This window comes from Molossus molossus, unplaced genomic scaffold (genome assembly GCF_014108415.1).
Source record: "Molossus molossus isolate mMolMol1 unplaced genomic scaffold, mMolMol1.p scaffold_m16_p_7, whole genome shotgun sequence".
Lineage (NCBI taxonomy): Eukaryota > Metazoa > Chordata > Mammalia > Chiroptera > Molossidae > Molossus > Molossus molossus.
The window spans coordinates 18,868,357-18,890,633 of NW_023425401.1; the positions used below are offsets into that span (position 1 = coordinate 18,868,357).

General features: G+C 38.1%; 1 protein-coding gene across 2 annotated transcripts in view; it reads right to left on the reverse strand.

Annotated features, from left to right (window-relative positions):
* The window catches only part of ITGB8 (integrin subunit beta 8), a 93,570-nt gene that overhangs the window by 65,424 nt on the left and 5,869 nt on the right, over positions 1 to 22,277 (reverse strand). Inside the window, exon 2 of one of the 2 annotated variants that reach the window (XM_036247452.1) lies at positions 386 to 471. In XM_036247452.1, coding sequence (XP_036103345.1) covers positions 386 to 471 — 86 coding nt within the window. Of the gene's footprint in view, positions 1 to 385; positions 472 to 22,277 lie in introns of those variants that run through there. The other variant, XM_036247451.1, reaches the window with a different exon arrangement.

A 22,277-nucleotide genomic window follows, 5' to 3' on the forward strand; every position in this document is an offset into this window, starting at 1 on the left:
CAATGATCCAACTTGGATAATACCTAATACCTAATACCCCAAGCTGCAGCAAGAATTTCACACAAAGCCTTCTGCCCTAGCAGAAGTTACTATCTCTGTTTCCCAATTTTCTCTACAGAACAGATGGAAAACATAAAATGGTTGCACTTCATTTCAAAATTACCATAATAAAACAGTTATACTCTATTTCAGCAAGATATGCTGGTTTCAAGCATAAAACAAACAAACAAATATATCCTGATGCTCATCAATATCTTTTTCCTGATGCACCTTCAAGGCACAGAATTTAGGGCAATGAAATTATGCTAGAGAGGGCAGCTGTGAGAAAAACAGAAGAGAGCAAAAAAAGAAAGAAAAAGAAAAAAGAAAGGAAAACTAGGCCCACCTCTTGAGTACACCATCCACATTCTGGATCCAGTGCAAGGCACCTGGTACAGGACACTGCATTTGACGATGCACATCTGTTGTTTTCTGCCATGGAAGACAAAATGAGGGGTAGGGTTTACTTCCTGTTGGGAAGTGCATACAATTCTAGACCAGAATGTTTTGTGAAAACTGAAATAAGCTGACCTTAAGTACATGCCATCAAAAAAATAAACAACTTCTTTGGGAAGAGTTAACCTGCTGAGTGCTACATTTCCTGGATAGTTATTATTTGGGGAAATGAGAGTGAGAAGAAAATGTGATTTTAGCTAGGTTTTGGGGTTTGGGTTGAATTCTTCTGCAATAATAGAAGACCCTCCAAAGTGTTTATATGTGTTAAAGTTTCATTATATTTCATATTGTCTGAACCAATGAAGTGTTTTTGGATCTAGAGTGTTTTTCCTATAAAAATAATCAAATACAGACCTCAATCTCAACATGTAAATCCATGTTGAGTCATAGTGAATGAACTTTCTTAGAAATAATCTTGATGAACATATATTGTAATTAATTCGTGATAATAGTGATTATTTTTACTTGAAGGATGTGAGAACCAGATATGATTCAGTATTTTAAAGGTAAAGTGGTTAATATGAATTCGTTGTTTTAGTTAATTTAAGTTCTCTGACTGGATCACTTTAAGATTATGACCAATTCACTTTTTCATAGATACCCACACTTGGCTGTGACATTTTAATAATAGTTGTGCCTGGAAACTACTTACTTTTATCCCTTAGCCACTAACTGCTTACACCATTAAAAAGAGGCTCATCATTATAGACTTAAACACATAAAATATAGTGGTGAGTCATACATTATTTTATTATAAGTTTTTAGTGGAATAATCACATATTTTCTATATTCTTTCTACATTCCATACTTTACTATTTACTATGAACTGTCCCAAGGACACTGGAAACCCCAGCATTCTGTCCAGCTTACTCACAGGCACACCGTAAAAAATGTGGACATGCTGGCTCTAAGTAGCTCACAGTCCAGGTGAGAGAGAACAATAAAATGCAGTGTGATAAGCCCAGGAGAGAGATCACCAAGACACTAGGAACATTGTGAGGAGCTCTGCACTCTGCTTTAGAGGGATGGGCAGAGGTGGTGGAAAAGGGCACGTTTAAGGATGGCTCCCCAAAGGCAGTGATATCTTCTAATCTGTGTTTATATCTTTTTAAAAAAATGTAATAGGCATGAAAGAAGACTATGTGTATGTGCACAATGACACAGACATGGTCATTTGAAAGAGGATAGAGCTCACAAAGCCTCTAGCTGTCTCCATCCAAATGGGTTCTCTTTTTCTTCTTTTCCAATGAGCCCCAGTCATTCTAGAATAAAGGGATAAAACAGTTCTGACCTGGAGGTGGTATGGGATGGGGGTGTTGGCAGTGGGAAGAAAGAGAGAGGAACTATAGGACGGTAATTATTGCAGAGAGGTGCTAACTGGGGTGGTAGTGAGTACTCTTCCCTATTAACCCCCAGACACCAATGAGTTAAGCTGCAAATTTTCTAACCTAACATCCCTTTTGTTTTGTTATCTCCTCTCTGTGTCCCCTTGCACCCTTTTCGTTAGCTTCATATCAACTTTTAAAATACATAATCTAGCACTGACCAGTTTGGCTCAACGTTTAGAGTGTTGGCCCGCGAACCAGAGAGACCTGGGTTCAGTTCCTGCTAAGGGCACGTTCCTTGGTTGCAGTTTGTCCCCAGCCCCGGTTGGGGTTGTGTGGGTGGCAACCAGTCGATGTGTCTTTCTCACATCGATGTTTCTCTCTCTCTCTTCCCTCCTTTCTCTCTTCTGCTCTATCTGAAGATAAATGCAAAAAATGTCCTCAGGTGAGGATTAAAAAAAAAAAAAAGTAAAATACATAATCTAAAACTTTACTAATATAAATGCATTGGCCCAGAATTTTCTTTACTGGCCTAGAATTCCAAGGATAAAAAAATAACTAATATTTTGGGCTCCCTTTACTACCAGTGTGGCCACCTAACTATGAAGACTCCATAGCCTAAATACCTTTCAACTGGCTTAGCCTACAAAACTGTAAGACCTGCTTATTCCTGAAGTAGTCAGAAGAGGGAGTAACCTTTTTACTTGTTCCCAGAAAGAAAACCAGTTAGGTCTAGAAATCAAGCACATTTGCAGACCTAACTTGACCTTTACAACTCTTAAACTTGACCCAATTATAACATGGAATTAAGTTTATTACAGATCAGACTTGACCAAGCCTTTTCCGAATAGGTAGGACTTTTGCTCTGGCAGTTAAATTGCAATCTCTTGGAAGGGAAGCAGCAGATTCTATGACTCTGCTCTCCATGTTTGTAATGGTTTTCTGACTCTGTCCTAAGTTAACCCAGATTCAAGTTCAAGTCAGGCTCCTACTTCCATAGCACATGACATAAATAATGAATGTACAAACAAAAATTTGTTTTCTTTGCATTCTTCTTTCTGACTGCTTTCTTTGAAAAGTTCTAGGTCAACCTCTGTTTTCAAACTTAAGACACCTAAGGACAATGACTAAGAGGGACAGAGACGTTGGTTCTGTCAATAATTCTCAAGTTCAAAAGCTGTCATTTCTTAGACTCTACATAACTACTGGAAAATGATCCCATAAATGGATATGGAGGAGGTGAGCCTTGGGGTTCTGCAGAACTAGAGGAAGGCCATAAATTGAACTCCATGGGAATAGTGTCAAACGTTATTGCTGGAGAGTGTCATGGTTAAACTTTACAGACACAAGCCAGATATACTTTGGCAAGAGTTTTAAGGATTTTCTTTTTAATTTTAAAACATGCAAATAAGTAAATATCTAACACAAAAATATCACACCAATTACAGCAATCCTTTATGCTAAATGGACATGCCACTATGGGGGCTGTCACTGTGTGTTAGGAATCTGTGTGTGTGTGTGAGTATGACACACACACTTCTGTGCAAACAGAAATCTTTACACTGACTTCTGTTTACAGACACTGGCAATTTGTCATCAGCCTCTAGGTTCACCCAGTTCATCCCCATCCCTGATTCAACATCACAGGAAGCTAGGAAGGTTTCCTAGCAGCTCTCATTGCTGACACCTCATTAGAGGATGTGCTTGAGTGGTTCTTCTTTCCTCTATGATAGTGGTAGCTCCTTGTCTGGTTATTTGTTCAGTGATGTGGCATTAAACACCTTGTTCTTTATGTTCTAGCACCATGTTTTTGTTAAGGATAGTTTTTTTATTGATTGTACTAGAAATTCTTAAGCTAATAGAAGCATTGAACTACATAACCTCAGAACCCTCTTTTGTACCGTTTTCTTGTTTGTTTCTTTGTTTGTCTTTAGTCCTAAGTGCCTCACAAATCACATGTCATTTAAAAATGTGCTGCCATCACAGAAATCAGTAGAGGATGTTATCATCGTATTGTCATTAAGTGTGGACATCCTGAATAATTCTATTCCTTCATCTCTGAGTATGGGCTGAGAGTCTTACTTTTTCTCATTTTGTTACAACTGGATGTAAAAGATGTGATGAGGAAGCATTGCTAAATGGATGGGAACAAAGTTCCAATTTTTTATAGCACTGCTCCATAGTAGTTACACACCCTTAGGCTAGTTACCTAAATTCTCTGAGGCTCCATTTTCTCCACTGTAACACAGGGCTAGCTATACCTATATCACAATACCTATGTGAGATGAAACGAGCAAGTATTAGCATTCCAAGAATAGTGCTTATATTATAGTAAACACTCAGTAAAGGGACTATTGTAGTGTTGTTATAATTAATATTATATAAGTTAAATATATTTACATATATATTCATAGAAGGCATTATATGTCTTTAAATTTGTTGTAAATGTAAATGGCTATCTTTAAAATGAAACTTACTTGGCTCATAAAGATAAAGGTTTAAAAATATAGCTAATATATAAAAATACCTATGAAAGTACACATTACTATATTTTAGTTATTTAAAAATGATTCTTAAAAGCCAAGTTAGTCAAGTATATACACATCAGTCCTATCACAGACACAATTTTGGCATGACTATAACTGGGTTTCTGAAAATGTCTTAGAACACCTTCATCTTGTTCACATTTTACAAAGTTAACATTGACTCAATCTGAATATTTTAAAATTTTATTATGATGATGATGATGATGTAGATTTATGTAGTTGTTTATGTAGTCATTGATTTAATTACTTTACAGGAAGAGCAAATACAAAAGTACAGGCCACTTTTTAAACATATGAGAAGAAACATGACTGAATGTTTTAGCTATTTCTCAGAATTCAATGTTTACGACACATGTGCAATGACCTATATAACTGTCTTTCATAAAGTATAATAAATATCCATTATTGACAGGATAGAGTACACAAAAATCGGGAAACTGCACATTTATGGCACTCTCCAGGTATTTTTAATTTAGATGATGGGTTTATTCATATTATTTTGAGAATGTTTACAGAAGTGAAAGGAGAAAGAAAATGCACAAAAAATATTAAAGAAGACGACAGAAGATTCAATGTTTAGATGAGGATCTTTCTGTAAATCAAATGATCAGATTAGTGAAAGTTTTAGGAAACATTTTTAATGCTTTTCTGTTCTAAAGTCTATGCCACAAAACTTAAAGGCTTTCCATAGTTATCTGGAAGAAGGAACAACTAAAAGTGATAAATACTGTAGTCCTTGATATTAAGAATCCATCATCTAGATTTTCCTGTTACTCTTAGACAGAATGATTTGTGAAAGAAGCAGAAATGCACTTTTTTTTTTTTCCAGGAAGTATCCTCTTCCTAATTACATTTACTCTACAAATTAAATTAAACTTGGGTAATAATAAAAGTTACTTCCTTTAAAAAAAAAAAAAGTAAACACTGTTATAATGAGTACATAATATACGCTGATAATATTTAAAACCAGGCAAATTGAGCAGATACAGGATAAAGTTTGGAGTGTAACTTTGGGATTTCCTTGCTATTGATGTATATCATGGTCATGTAAATTTTACAGATACCTTCAAAATATATTACCAGATTTTTGAAAGCTCTCTTTTACACAGAAATTTAAAATATATTATCATTTGAAAAATGAAAAAATAGATCATTTGTCATTACCTACTTATTCCAAGTTTTGATTGAGGAACTGTTTTCTAAAAGCCCCTATAAAAATATAGGGAGGGAGGTGTGGTTATGGCTACTTCTTAAAAAAGCAGGCACAGGAAACAAAACCAAAGTCAATTAAATTTAATAAGGATTGCTCTGGCCTGTTTGGCTCAGTGGTTAGAGCATCAGCCAAGGACCAAAGAGTCACAGGTTCGATTCTTGTCTAGGGCACATACCTTGGTTGCGGTTTGGTCCCAGGCCCTGGTTGGGGTCATGAGGGAGGCAACCAATCAATGTGTGTCTCTCACATCAATGTTTCTCTCCCTCTCTTTCTCTTCCCCTCCCTCCCACTCTATCTGAAGATAAATGGAAAAATATCCTTGGGTTGAGTATTAAAAAAAATAAGGTTTAAGTAAAGGTGCATGGGAAGAAAGGTGGAGGCATGGGGAGCTCTCTGAGAAAGGTAGATCTAAGTGGAAGCTCTGAAGATCTAGATATGTATTAGGGGATGACTGAGCCTGAGGCAGTGTCTCAAAACAGGGAGAAAGGAAATAGGGCAACTACTGGTACTTCTCTCTTCATTGTATTTTTTCCCCTTGAACTTCATGTAAACATAATACAAAACCACATTGTTTATTTATTAGCATTTTTGTTTGTTCTTTTACTTAGTATTCAGAATATATTAAACATAATTTTACTGTTGAAATCGACAAAGAAGCAGATAGAATGAAAAGAATTAAAATAATGTATGTGTGGCAAAATTTCAGCTTATTAAAATATTTTTACAACAAATGCGTATTTCAACTGTGCTCATATACAATTAGTTGAAAGATCCATTTTAATTGTTGTAATTTGCTATAAAATTATACATTCAGTTTTGTGGAGTTGTATGAGCACTCTGTATATATTGGAAATTAACCCCTTATCTGATACACAGTCTGAGGAATACAGTAGACCCAGACACATGGAAGTAGGGCACAGACTGACATCCCTCAGAAGAGGGGATGGGGGGTGGAAGGGTGGGAAGAGATAAACCACAGAACTTATATGCATGTATGCATGACCAATGGACATGGACAACTAAGCCGGGGACAGGGTGGAGGGGGGGTGGGGTGGGGGGTGCCAATGGGGTAAAAAGGTAAAATATCTGTAACAAAAAAAATAAATAAAATTATACATTCAGAAAGTACTACTCCTTAGCAGCAACATCCAGCCTAGAGTATTCCTCTCCTCTGCCTCTACCATATTGTTTGTTTCTACCTTGTAGCAAATAAGCTCATGAAGATGAAAATGGATATATTTATAGGGAAAACCATTTTCTCTAAATAATTTTGATTCTACTTGCACTTGAAAAAACTTATACCAGTATTATGTTTAGTTACAAGCAGCTTGGATTTGTTTTTCATCTTCTCTCTTAGCTGCTTCAGTGATTAGGTTTGATAGTCTAAAGGAGTATTTGGAGAAATAGATGGTGGTATGATCACATTCAGTCCTTATATAAGGGCTCAGAAGGAAGGGTGAGGGAATGAGGCCATTATAAGAAAAACTAATTGTCTTAGCTCCCCAGAGGAAGAACCTGAGATAGAGATTCTTGGCAAGTGATTTATAGAAAAGGGAAGTGAGGTAAGACGGTCAGGACTAGCCAAGGTGCTAAGCAAAGATGTTATTGTAGTGAAGTCTGCCTCAGCCTGACTTCACCCAGAAATGGGAGCATAAGTAACACGACAGTGTTGTGCCTCTTTGGGGCAGTGGGTCCAGCTTTTGTACCCTCCCATCAGTCTGTCATTTTCCTGGTGAGGGCAGTCTGGAAGGGGATAGGGGGTTAGACTGGGTTGACCTCCAGACATCTCTGAGCTATGTAGCTTGCTTTGATGGAAGCCACTTCTTTTAAGAAGGCGGCAGCTGTGAGCCATTAATGGCCAGAACTCAGAGCATCTGGGATAGTGCACCAGCTGTACGAAAGGCTGTCTAGACCAGCAGTGGCCATCTTCAGACCTAAGGCATCCTTTCTCATGGAAGCCAATGGTGGCAAAGGAGAAGGAGGCCCGGGCCGCTCACAGCACCGTGGAATTGCTGCCTCCATTCTGGGTTGTCTCTCAGCACTGTTTCTAATGTAAGAGGCAAATTCACCTGAGTTTTGATAATAAGAGAAAGACTTGAGCAGCATTAATGTAAATGTTTTTTTAGACATTTTAAGCATGAAATAGACTGTATATTTTGGAGAGATTTTATTTTCATGTTTTCTTTTTCCTTAGAAAAGTAAGACTGCTAGGCTGACAGATCTTGGAGGAAAGGTGCTTACGTGTTTTCTTTATGCCCAGAATCTGAGCCTAGTGCCTGGAACACAATAAATATGTGATGAATAAATGATATCTTAAGTTGAGATCAACTTGGTAGTTTAATTTCTTAGGTTTGTATAGCTCTTGATTATTTACATTTTAAATAATCTTCATTTCCAAAACCTACTTATTGAAAAAGGCAATGTAATAACATTTAGTTAATAATACACATATGTATGAACTCATCTTGATGTTTTCAAATGTGAAAAAAAACCTAATTTCTTTATCATTGGTTTTCTGATATTGTACAGTTCTGATTTATTTTAAAAGCAAGGCTAGTTAAACTCTGAATATATGATGGAATGATACTGACTTGAAACAGCACTTTTTAAATGCTACCATTATCAGATACAAAACCATGAAATACACTTTTTTTCCTTATTGCTCAGATCTAAATAAAATGTCAATTCAGCAAGCCCCCTACCCCCTGCATAAGATTGAGTAATTTTTTTCTGAGAACTTCCATATAATGCCAATGTAATCTTTGCTTCTCAGTAACCAGATTCATTAGGCTTTTATTATATGTAATCTTCATGTTTCAAAGAAAAGTTTCAACCTCCCTTGTTACACAGGAAAAAATTCATGTGAGTCAGTAGGGTTTTACGCTTAGCATAAAGATTTCTGGAGAAACAAAGGGAGAGGGAGCCACTTTCAACATTAGGCAGGTTAAGAAATGTTAGGGCAGAACTACATGTTCCATCAGTCTGCCCTGCCTAGTTTGGGGCAATCTCAACATGAGTCAGAACTTAAAGTGGGCTGGGATGGCATACATCAAAACTCTATTCATGATGGAATTTACAAGAAGAACCATTGAGAAGCCACTGATGACACTCATTTGTGTTGAAACAGGCCATCACAAGAACAGTGGCCTGGTGGGGTCATATCCCGACCTTTCATTGTTACTCATTTACACACATTCTAATCAACTTTGCTTTGAAAAGGTTCTGATTACAGCATCTATTGGATGATTGTATAACCTATGCTCTACATGAGAACACTTTTTAAGTTGAAAGGGGGCACTATTAATTACATTGGTGCAGCAGGTATATACTGGAATTCCTCAGGTAAGCTGAGGTCCAAGGTCACCCCAAGCAGTTTGATGATTCAGAACAAGAAATAAAAACAATAAGAAAGGCAATCCATAGGTGACAGAAGATGTGAAAGGAGAAAGAGAACACCAGAGTTAGTGATGGAGGAATTTCTTCACATTGAGGAGGGTCTGACAGGTTTTGAAGGATAAGTACCATGCTGAAATCTGGTTGAAATGTGTTTGTTTTTAGATTGTATGCTACTGACATCTTGATAGATATTTGTTGATGTGGGAAAGAGATGAAAGAGTATAAATGATATTTGTCATTTGCATTTGAAAATGACTTTGCAGTTCATATTTCCTAGACAATGAAGCTGCTCTTCAAGCAGTTATTCAACATACAACAGTAATTATTCCTGAAAAGGATTCCATTTAGCTTTGTAGTTGCCCCTTTACCTGAGTACATCAGTTTGTCTTCTGATACCCACTCACCCGGTGAGAAAGTGGTAGAAACTCAGGAAGAAAGGAGGGAATCAGAGCACAGCCTCTCTCCATATAGCTTCAGACTTGGAACCTCCAAAAGGATCAAAATCTCAAGATTTAGGCAGGGCTCCAGAAGCCCCCCAAGGCAAATTCTGGTTAAAGCTGCATTTGTCTAACTTGGAAAAGCAATATTAGTCATGTGCTTTGTGTCTTGTTTTAACTGGAACTTTTCCATACATTCCTCCAACTGTCCTGTTTATGAGGCACACTCCCTTATTATAAAAGCCAAAATATTCACCGGTTCCCCATTCTGTTGCTCTAAATAATGTTTTTAATCTAACACACTAGAGTTCCAGGGGCTCTTCTTAGTTTCCTCTGCAACTCTTGGTAGGTATGAATTTCCTTTCTCCCCCTAAAAAAATAAAATCACACTGCCATTCATGTCGAAACCACAAGTGCCGTAGGTAAGGAGGTAAAAGGAAAGCCTCAAGACAGTAAAAATGCATTTTCTACATTATATTTTTGAAACCTGAGGTTGCATGGCAGGTGTCCCCACTTGATTAGAGCAGCAAAGAAACCCCCTATATTGTAAAGACTTTTGTTCAAGAAAAAAATAAGTAAGGCCCAAAGTCAATTTTAATTCATTTAGCATTTGGTTTTACTGTAATTACATTTGAAAGACCAAAAAGATATTTATATTTCACTCTGCCACTTGAAAAATCAAATCTTTATATGCAATAGGTTGAAATTAGAGAAAATAAAAAAAAAAGTGTTTATTAAGTGATTACTCTGTTTTGGGTCCTATACCAAGCACTTTACATATATTATCTCATTGAAACTTTATGAAACTCTTATAAGGAAAACATTACTATGCTCACTTAATAGATGGGGAACTAAAGCTTAGGCAAAGTATCATCTTCAAAGTCACACAGCTAGTAAGTACATAGATCAAGTTTGAACCCAATTCTCACTACAGAGCCTTTTTTTCCTTAAACAGCATATGCACTGAGAATAACATAAAGAAAGACGATTATGATTTTAAAACCCTTGCTAATTTTACTGTTATTATTGGTCCTCAAGTGATGACTCGTTAATAATTCCCATGTAGGTCAAGATAATTCTTTCACACAAGTAGTATGTCATTATTTTTCCTCTCAATCCCACTTGAGAGATGATGTTGGATTCTCCCTGTAGAATTATTTTCTATACTCAGTGCCAAAGACCTCCCTAAATGCTTCAGTGCCCTTTTCAAAATTCATTTTTGTTTCCATGCACAAGGAAACTTTGAGTTTTAACACCAAAGTCCCAGCCCGAACATCTCACCAAGTGCCTGAATTAGACTGGTTGGCACTTGCTCAGCATGGGGGAGAACTTCTCCATTTACAACTGTGTTTCCCCAACCTCTTGCCAGGGGAGGGCTCTGGGCTGCATGTTAATTAGGCAGAAGCACTTGAACCGGTGTTTGCAGATGCTGTTTCTATTTGTGAGTTTCCAGTTCTGTCCAGGAAGCCAAATCTGGAATAGGGCAGCAGGCGACTTGCTCTATTCTCTTCCTATGCTCTGACCTTGGCTTCATAACTAACTTTGCTGAGGTTTTGCTTCCTTGATAATGAGGTAGGGAAAATGTTTCTCCTCTTTATGTACTGTATTCATCCACTGAGTTGTAAAAACACTTTAAAAACTAGAGTGTGGGCTTAATGACATTATGGGTGGAGAACACGTGCTTTATAGCATGTGCAATTTAATTTATGGGAATATTTTAAGATGAAATGTATTATAATATGAAAGGTTTATTTTTTTTAAAGGCCATACAAAACCCTCTCTGTCAGGTATACCAGTAACACAGAACTATTCACTGTTTTATGTTTTAACATTATCAGCAAAGAGGCACAAACAAACTTTTGGGAGATGGAAGTGTTCTGCATGCTGATTGTAGTGGTAGTTTCCCAGGACCACACATCTGTCAACACCCATGGATTGACACTAAGTAAATGCAGTTTATTGATGTAAATTATATCAAATTTGATTTAAATTAGCATTTTAAATTTACTTTGGGGCTGAGATAAAGGAAATTCTGAATTACAATCAAAACATTTTCACCTAAATATTTTATAGGATAGAAATTTAATCTTCTATAATACTTTAATTACTTTAAATCACTTCCGATTATAATTGCCCAGTTTAATTTCATTGACTAAAATTTAGTAGGTACTTCTTTATACATATATATATCAATTACCAGTGCTTTACTTCATAGTCTTTGGTGTACTTCCTAAAAGCAAGGATATTCTCTTACAAAACCACCATGGAGGGAAGGTGATTAAGTCAGGACATTTATTATTGATATTATATCATTAATCTTTAGTCTATATTATACTATGAAATTCTTGTTCCATATTCTTTATATTCCCCAAAATGGTACAACTACTATTTCTCCTTCATCAACACTCAGGTTTGTCAGAGTTCATCATTCTTTGAGTACATTTTCAACCAGTGCTTTAATCTTCTTGTGCTCACTGGCTGCTTGTAGGTTATCTCGCACTCTCTACCTCCCAACAGTAATCATCCTCTGTTCTTTCAAAGTTTAAAGTTCATATTTAATATCATCATGAGAGTCTTTTCTAAATTTTACAACGTATTCATCACCTTGCTGACGGTTTTCTGCCTCACTAGATTCCATGTAATCATCCAGATCATCCCCACATCAAACTACCTTCACCTTGACAGAGCCATTGGGAATTCTTGGGGCCAGGGACTGTGGCGGGGAATTCTCATGAGATAAAGGGGCCACTGGATCCTCAAACCATGAAAGAGTTCTTAGGCCTAAAGACCAAGGAGCAGCAGGATGAGTGACAAATTCAGGAGGAGCCACAGCATGGGACAGAAGGTAGTCTCCTCAGCAACAATTCTAAACATGAAGTTGAAAATAACAGAAGTCAGTCAGCCACAAATGGGGTGATGCAACAGCTTAAATCTTAGCACCTGAAGCTGCCTGTATGGGGTACTGTCATGGGCGTATTAAGGATTGGGTCTCTTCCAAATTCCTTTCTTACCTCACCTAGCCCCTAGGGCTTGCTTTTATTTATCTCTTATTGGCTTTCCATCATCATTTCTCACATTCAACTCTTCTACGTTTTTTCAAATCCCCAAACATTTTTACCAAGTCTACATACTTAAGATATGACCCTAAATCATACCTTTGTATTACCTAGACTATCTAAATAACTTTAAAAAAAAAATCAAAATGGTCTATGTTCTCTTTTCAAGGGGATAAGAATTTTCCTTTTTGCCAAGATCATTCACTCTGCTTAGTGAATTGCTCACTCAAACACAAACAATGATTTGCTAATTTTATTTAGCAACTAGCATTTAGCAATGTTTAAATGTCCTCCATCTTTTTTGTTGTTGTTGTTCATCCTCACCAGAGGATATTTTTCCATTGATTTTTAGATAAGAGTGGAAGGGAGGGAGGGAGAGTGAGAGAGAAACAGATATGAGAGAGACCTATTGATTGGCTGCCTCCTGCACGGCATTGGGGATCGAACCTGCAACCCAGGTATGTGCCCTTGACCAGGAATCAAACCTGAGACCCTTCAGTCCACGGACCAACATTCTAACCGCTGAGCCAAACCAGCCTGGGCTGTCCTACATCTTTGAACAATGAGTAGGCACTCTATCACTTTTCCATTCTCACAACTAATTATCTTCTTGTATCTTTGACTATTTTTACATCTCTCTAAACTACATCTTGATGGCTTTATGAACTAACATGATTTTAAGTCTCACCTTTTTGCATTTGATCACCAATTGGTATTCGTAGCTCCAAACTCTCATCCAAGTGTCTGTCTTAAATTCTCAGCAATCTGCCAGAAACTCCACTTAGATTCCTGCTGGAACTTCAAAATCTGTAAGTCCCAAGTAGAAATCATCTTCCTTATCCATCAGTAGCTCTTCTCGGCTTGACTGACATTTCTGTTAATTATGTTATTTTCCTGGTCATTCTGCTTTAAATCTCTGTAGTCAACCTTGATTCCTCCCTCTATCATAATCCTAACAACCTGTCAGTCACAACTTTTTTGCTTTTACCTAGATATCTTTCGCATTCATCTCTCCCTTAGTGAACTTCAACTCTAGTTTAGAAACATTATCATTTGCTTTATTGTAACAACTTTCTCAAGTCTTTTACTTCCATCTTCTACCACTAAGATTCATTATAAGCATTAGTGCCAGATTTACTTCCTGGTACAGTGTCCTTAATGTATCACATTACTACCCTACTAAATATTCAAATAAAAAGCCTTTGATGATTTATTACCTGCCACCTGAATAGTAAAGTTCAAACAAATATACCTATATCCAACTCTCTGCTCTCTTTCACTTCTCCCCGGATGCCCTATGTCCTGGCCAATATGTATGCCTCCTCTCTGCTCGCCGGGCATTTCCTGGGCGTTTCCCTCTGTTACAGTCCTTCCAGTCCTTCAGTATGCAAATTAGGCACTTATCTCACTTCCATATCTCTGCCATCAATTCCTTCCTGCTCCACTTTTTAAAAATTTGCATTGTGGTCCTTACGTTCTGCATTGAATTATAGTTATTTGTATGTATGTTATTTAGTTATTTGTGTTTTGTTTAGTTGTGTTTTGCACATGTGCATATAATTTACATATTACACATATGGAATTATATTTAGCAAGAAGCAAATTCCTGCCCTGGCCAGTTTGGCTTAGTGGTTCGAGCGTCAGCAAGCACATAGACCAATGAGTCTCGCCTTCAATTTCAGTCAAGGGCATGTACCTTGATTGTGGTTCGTCTTTGGCCTTGGTTGTGTCATGTAGGAGGCAACTAGTTGATGTATCTCTTTTGCATCAATGTTTCTCTCTCTCTCTCTATCTATCTATCTATCTCTCCCCTCCCTCCTTCCCACTCTATCTGAAGATAAATAGAAAAATATCCTCGAGTAAGGGTTTTTAAAAAAGAAGCAAATTCCCCTAGGAAGGAGATGATCTTAGGAAGTTTGGAAAGTCTCTGGTAAAACCTTTCACTCCCCAAACATTGTTGTTTTGTGCCACCTTCAAGTATAATCCTCAGGTATTATACACTTCCTCAGGCAGTTGGTTTCATCATCTTGGGGTTAAGGGTATTCCAAGGCATTCAAAGAAAGTCCATCTCTCACTCAGCAGGAGATTGGGTAAAGTGAACACTGTTACGCCAGAACTAAAGCAGACCTTCCTTCCGTAAGAATCAAGGACAATCCCCAGAACTTTCCCTTCCCCCTCACCACTCAGAGCCTCACTACCACTGTCTGCCATGAGTACACAAGAACTTATCTCACTTATCCATGTTTACGTCAGTCCCTTCAAGTGTCTAAAACTTGCAGATACCCCTCATTTCCCCCCACATGCTCTAATCCCCTTATGGCTCTACATAATCTCTTCTTTCCCTGTCTGCACTCCTTTACAACTCCAGAAACCCTCTCCTTTTGCTCTCCAAAATTCATAGTCCATTTCCAGAAGAATTCCCTGGATTAATTTTCTATTATTTTTTCCATTCTTTCTTGCTCTGATAAAACCTGGCTCTCCTCTGAGATTGGGCTTCCTTCGCTACCTCATGAATAATGGCTGATGTTTCTCCCACAGCCCTAAGGACACTGGGCCTGGAGGCAGAGAGCTGTCCTCCTTAGTTCTCATTGCCACTTCCAGGGTATTTCCTCCCCCTCATCTCTAACCCCTCCCAGCTTTCACCCTCTGTACTCAGGTTACATCGTCCAGAACCCTGAATTATTGCAGGCGTTTACTGACCCCAGGGTGATGCCTTCTCATTTCTAGGATTGTAGCTTCCTGCCTATTATCACACTCTCCAGTAGTACTCCTATTTCAGTTCTCCGCAGTTTTAGCACATATGTGCATCATCTTTGCCATTCCTGGATGCCTCATTTCCTTGTTCTCTTCTCCAATTATTTTGTCCTCTACTCTGATCTAACTACTTGCTTCCATGGTCAGATTTAGACCTTTTAATTACCAGTAACTGCAACCCCTCTGCAATTTCAATTTCCTATAGCATGCGCCCTGGCCACCACCTCCTGTCTTTCCATCTAACTCACTCCTAGGATCCAGACAACAACAATCTGCCACCTCCAGTCCTTCCATCCTTCCACTCATTTCACATCTCTTATATCCCTTGATATCCTCTCTTTTCTCCACCCCTTCCCACAAGGCTAACTGTCACTGCCTTCAAAACTTTGCTCAGCCCTGGCCCATGTGGCTTGGTTGGAGCGTTCTTCCATGCACCAAAAAGTGGCAGGTGGCAGGTTCAGTTCTGGTCAGGACACATACCCAGGTACTGGGTTTAATCCCCAGTAGGGGCACAGGCGCAAAGCAACCAATTGATGTTTCTCACATTCATGTTTCTCTCTCTTCCTCTTTCTCTAAAAGCAATACAGAAAAACTTACTCAAACATCCCCTTTCTTAATCAGATCAACCCCATCTAATCCATTTAAAATGGCAACTCTCACCTATACCTCTAATCCTGCTCTATTTCTCATAGCACTTATCCCTTTCTAACCTATTATATAGTTACTTATAATCATGTCTACATTTAATTTTATTTCTCCTGCCTCCAAAATATAAGACTCATGAGGACAAGGTTTTTTGTCTTTTGTTTTCTTAGGTTTTTTACATACCTTGACCAGTGTTTTCCACAGTCTTTGGTGAAAAAAAAAAATTGTTAAATGACTAGTAATTATTGGGTTTTAGTTTAAGTTATAGAATCTATTACATTAAAATATATGTTTAAGTGCCAATCTCTTCCTTTAAATTGTATATCATTGGGGTAGATGCCGTCCCGTTCGTATTTCCCTCCAGGTTTAGGGACTTGGCTCAAATACCACCTTCTAATGAGAGAAGGCAGATCATGGACAAAATAAGTAGAAAGTATGTCAAACTAGAAGTTGCTATATCTCTAGCACCTTCTATAGAGAAAAACAAACTCAAATGGGGAAAAAGGAGTGCTGGTGGCCAGGTCAAACTCTACACTGTAATTCTCTGCTAAAGCACAGGAAATATTATAATTAAGTATTAGTATTTAGAAGAAACTTCACGGTTCTCCCTTGGTATCAGGATACATTTGACCTATATTCTATCTGAATCAGAAGTCCAAAGCCCTGTAGCACTAATGGCCCAGACCACCCACATCAGCCTCACAGCACTCTCTGTGCTGTGTACTCACACAGTTCCCCAAGCTCAGCTAGCCCATCTGCATGAAATCTCACTGCTCCTCTGCTCCCACTGCAAGGAGTACAAGCCAAATGTACTGAGTAGGTGCTCAAGAAATATCTTTTGATTTACTGATTGATGATAACTGAGGCTTTCCTCAAATCTCAAAGGCTGAATCGTGTACTTACCATGGCAAGAAATTTTACAAATACTTCTTTAAAAGATTTTCAAAAAGAGTCAAAATGTAAATGATCATGGATTTAATAAACTAAAACACTACCTTTCACATGCACTCTAGGTAACCAGGGTTTTAACCAGAACTCTTTTTTCACATTCCCATGGGCAGCTCTATTAGTGTTATTATAAGATTTCTTGGTTACAAGGAAGAGAATGAGCAAAGATTTGGTCAAAAGAGGAAAAGGCATTATCAGCTGGGAATAGAAAGCAGAAAATTCCGCTTCTTAAGGAATTTGGAAGTTTATTGATTTGGATGGTATTCATCCATCTATGAATTATATGGTAGTTATTTAATACCTGTTATAACTATGGCTTTATGCAGGCTATTAAAAATAAGGTACCTGTCTTGTGTAGTTTATAGAATAACATCAAAAACTGACACATGACAGAACCTTAACAAATGTGCTACAAAAAGGAACAGGCAGGGTGCTATGGCTGGAGATGACAGGAGGATGTCACCTCAAGGAGACAGGGAGGGTCAGTGAAAACTTGAGGAATTTACCAGGTCTTTTTATTACATGGTTGCCTCTTTATTCTTCCTGGCTCCCAAGTATATGCTGTCTGTTAGAAATCACACAGTAGTATTAGATTGCTATTGAGGGTCAGCCCATTTAGCTGGATCAGTGAAGTCTGGAAAAACAGCAGCAATCCACTCAGAGAAATGAAATCATCTCCCAGCATCCTACACGCCAGGTCTAATCTTTGATATCTGAACCCCTCTGTTTTCTACTCAGCTTCCCCTTGTACTTCAGATCTCCTTTGTCTTCCAACACTTAGTTACCCTTTTCAGGTTCAACCTCTATACTTTTGCTAAAGACTGCAAGCTGCCTTTAAAAAAACCATGTACAATCAAGTATGATTATATTTAAATGAGTATAAAGGAGCTACTCCCTCACAGTGACTGAGGCTACAGAGTGCCTGTCTACCCTGCAGACCTATGTTACAGTTCCATTCGGTATACAGAGATAGGCCGGTTTATCCACCCCTTCTCGCCTGCAAGGCTCTGCGTTCTTCCCCAGCAAATGACAACCAGACTCCGAACTCTGTTCCTAGGCGTCTGTACTCTCACCTGTGGCCTTACCTCCTGAACAACCCGAAACACCCAGATTCCAACACACTTCACCTTTACATGTCAATAATTTAGAAAGGGGCCGAATAAAGGGACTTTTTCCAAATATTCCATGGGTATATAAGTTATTGGTGCCATCCTCTCAGATTCTGGAATTTCCTGCCAATTTCCCAGTGATCATGTGGTATCTCCTAGGATTTTTAGATGGAGTGTGGTGGTGGTGGTGGTGGTGGTGGGGTTACTGTATATCTGGGCAATATCCAGTGAGTTTGTGCTATTATGGGTAAAGTTTTTGGGAACCCAAATTCCTTCATATATAGGAGTCTACAATACAATAGAGGTAGGCTTTCAAAGTTTGTGTAATTCCATATTTCTAGGGATCTTATGGGTGTTTAGCTCCCTGCTTGTCAATCAGGGCCCCTAACAAATTGCCACTATAGCAGCTCTACAGAACTTGAAGGCCCAATTCTGGCAGAGCTTGAGTTCTTTAATATAGAATGAAAAACACCTAATTTGGTCAAAGGGTCAAGAAAACTCTAGTTCCACACATGGGGTTTCTTGTTTTAAAAAATAAACCCAAAGGAATTTTAAGTACCCAGTGTAGGAGGGAAAAACCCAACCTGGCAGTATTTTAGAAGTCTGTCCTGTAGGGAAGAGGTGTGTAACACCCAGTGATAGTTCTAACTGACCAAACATTTCTGTACTGCCAAGTAATTTAGTAAATTTGTCTAAAAAGCCCTGATATTTGAAATTTCATAATGCCCATAAATCAATTTCTACTCCAACAAGTGTATAACTAGATAATCTAGTCTGCAACCCTGTTCTCAGAGAGCAGTGACCTCTGGCATCAGTGCTGTGCTGACCTCCAGGTAGCCAAAGGTCAGCCCTGGACATGTATATCAACACCATATGTACCCTGATAGGGAGCTTTGGGCTTTATTCTCCAGCTGCTCTATGCTGCCCTCAGTAAGGCATAGGTACGTTCTCAGAAACTCCCTCCCCTTCTCCCACCTCTTCTTAGCTCCATCAGATGTCACCAATATCATGTGGCCTGGGATTCTTTAAGAGTCATCAAACATGCTACATCCTCTGAATCAAGGACTAGTGCTAATAATATTTAGCCCTCATATTTCCATTACCAACCTTACAGGTCAGGCATCATGATTATATACATTGGCCCTTACCCTAGTGCTCTGGCACTATGTGGTTGTGGTTGAAACGCTCATCCAAAGGGGCCTTTTTAACCAACATTCAGGATGCCTGAAACTAACTCCCTTCTTGGGTATCTTTTTCACTGTTAGTGTCTTCCAGATAAATTCTCTTGGAAGCTGAGCCCTATGTATCATTTCCAGAGAGTTTTCTTTTGCAAATTATAGTCTACTTGTCTTCAATTCACCATAAAAATCCAAACTAAATGCCTAAAAAGACAATAGAGCCATACCTTGGGAGGTATGCCTTGTATTAAGACAGAAACTGGCTGGATCATTTTTCTGCCAATAATACAGTTCTATTACAATGAGGCCTTTGTTTTCAACTAGAACAGCCAGTCCTACAGCAATTCCTGCACACCCCAAAACTTTCCTGCACTCTTTGTTCGACTGCAGTTAATGAATACCTTTACAACACTAGGCGTAGCCAGCCTGGCCTCCAAGTCCCACTCAAGCAGGCAATTAGGAGACATTCTCTAGTTCAGTACTCCTTACGGTACCCCCTGTCAACCTAATTTTGTAGAATTTAAAATTTTTCTTTTAATTATTTTCTTCATTTGACTTCATAACATTCTAAAGCTCCTGTGAAGCATAGTGGTAATACCTCATTCCATAAGGATGAAGCTTTCCACCAAGCTCCTTTCCCTGCCCAGTATCTATACAGTTTCTAGGAAATTATACTAAATATTTGGCCCTCACAGAAATCAGAAAAACCTCTGTACTTGGGAAAATGTGACTCAGTTTCAAGCATAGGACCCTGGTAGCTCATGTACATGTGGCACTACAGTAACTCAACTCTGGCTGCATTTTCCCATCAGAATATCTTGAAATATCAACTCTTTTTGTTCTAAAAGGAACTTGGGTCCAAACCCATGCAAAACATGAAAACATCCCTGGCAAAAAGCCACTGCACACCTCACATACTTAATAAGACATATTTGGCACATTTCTTCAGGCTGACATATTTCTAGTCTTCATCCTCCTGTCTTCATTACTAGCCTTTCCCTGTACTTGCACACTTGGTCTCTTCCATGGACTTTGACTTGAACTAGCCTTTGGCGGCTACTTTGGTTCCTTACACTGAACTACCTGGGGACTGTGCCTCTTGGGGGGATTTTCTGGACTAAACAAACTGCTTCATCTGGAATGGCAACAGACTCTGTCTTTGACAATTATAAAGTATTTGTTGATTAAAACAAAAGAAAAGAAAACAAAAAAAAAATATCTGGAAGAGAGAGATAATACATCTCCAAAACCACTAAAGTAATGATGGTTGGCTTATTGATAAGGTCAGCATGAAAAGCCACTCTTTGAGACCTTATATGCTGTCTTAAAATGTGAACGCTTAGTACTTTGAATTATAACACTCAAAAAGCATCTTTTATAATCAACTTAAGAGTGCATATCCAAAAGACCACCATAATTTAACATTTCAATTTGAATTTAATGATCTTATTCTTATTTCCTAAACTAATTTTAGTTGGGAAACTTTTAAAGTAACTAAGGAAAGAATTTTTTAAAGTAATACATATATACTTCTTTATTAATGCAGTATATTAACACATACCTTTTAAAATAGGAACAAGTTGAAGTTTATTTTTGAAAAACCTGTTAGGGTGGCTTAGCTTGAATAATAACATTCAACCACGGGGTGGTCTTTGGCAAGACAAATGCATGTTATGTTAGATATGAAAATGCAGCTATAATTCTTTTCTCAAACTAGTTCATGGACATACTGAACTCTTCATGGACCCAGCACAATATGATCTAATTCCCCCCACCCTTAACCCCTCAGACCTGGTCCCTCACCTACTCACCCCTCTTGCTCTTCTCTAGACACATGGCCCTGGTGCTCTTTCTCCCACACTCCAGGAAAATCTCTGCCCCAGGATCTTTGAGCTTTCAGCCTGCTGTTGTCTCTATCTGGACTCTTATTGCCAATATCTATGTGGCTCACTCACTTCAGGAAAGATCATTTTAATATATGTTTAATATTAGTAGTTTCCTAGCAAAAATTGACCCCATTAGTTTTGTTGATAGGTAGGACTGTTTTAATTAAATAATAAAATCTCAATGGAAACCACTTGGACTTTCAATTACATTTTTCTTTGATATGCAAATTATACTAATTTACTGTGAAAACAGAAAGTAGGTCACCTTAAGATTGGTTTTTAAATTGAAAACCAGTCCTTTTATTCCCAGAAGACAGTATGGCAGTGTTTTTTCTACATATTCATTTCTTTATAGATATTTAATATATGGCAGCCAAATAATTCAAGCAAATTTTGCTAATTCATGTCAATAAAATGACATTTTCTATGACATGTTTTAAGTTAATAAGAATATTTTAAACGTAAAACTAAATTTAAAATATGCATATGCTAGACTTTTACTATAACACCATTTGCAAGAAACTATACTTCAGTGTAATCTGTATACATCTTAAGAGTTTACCAAAAGGCATTTAGTTACTAATATATAAAGGCCCCTTGACATGAGGTAGTTTCTTCTTGTGCAATGATCTCTGCTGCTTTCATTGCTTGTCAAACCCCCCAATAGTAGTTAGGGTAATAGGCAGATCTGCCACTAGCTTTTTCAGGACCAAAACAAGAGTCCAAATGGTGGTAGGCATAACAAAACTAAGTATTTACAACCCAGGCTGAAAAACCAGTAAGTAAAATAAGTTCTCTTTTCCTAACTTGATAAATATACGTTTATAAAGCCCTAGAAGGCTAGGTCTGAATTTAGAATTTCATAGTCTTTATATTTCTGGCTGAGAACCTGGCCATGTGTAAAGGGTTGCCCCTCCATCCCTTAATCTGCCCCTCTTCTCTCTCACTTCTGGCTTCATTCTGTATTGCAAGTTGCCTAACACTTACCTGCAAGGTCACTCCTGCTTGAATGGCCAAACTCTGTATACTTCCCCTCTCCTAGGGTTCGGCATACAGGTGGAACAGTGATACCACAGGATGGCCCTGAAAGTTGTTTGGGACTGTTTGGGCAGAGAATTCTGGAGATGAGCTAGAGGAGACTTGAAGACTCTGGAGAGACATGCCTCATGGATTCCTTGCCTGTGAGGTGGGCCATAGCAGGGCAGGGACTCTTCTACCCATAGAAGACAGTTTGTAATAATGATTCTGAGTGCAGAGTCAAACCCATGTAGATTGAATTCTGAGTCCAT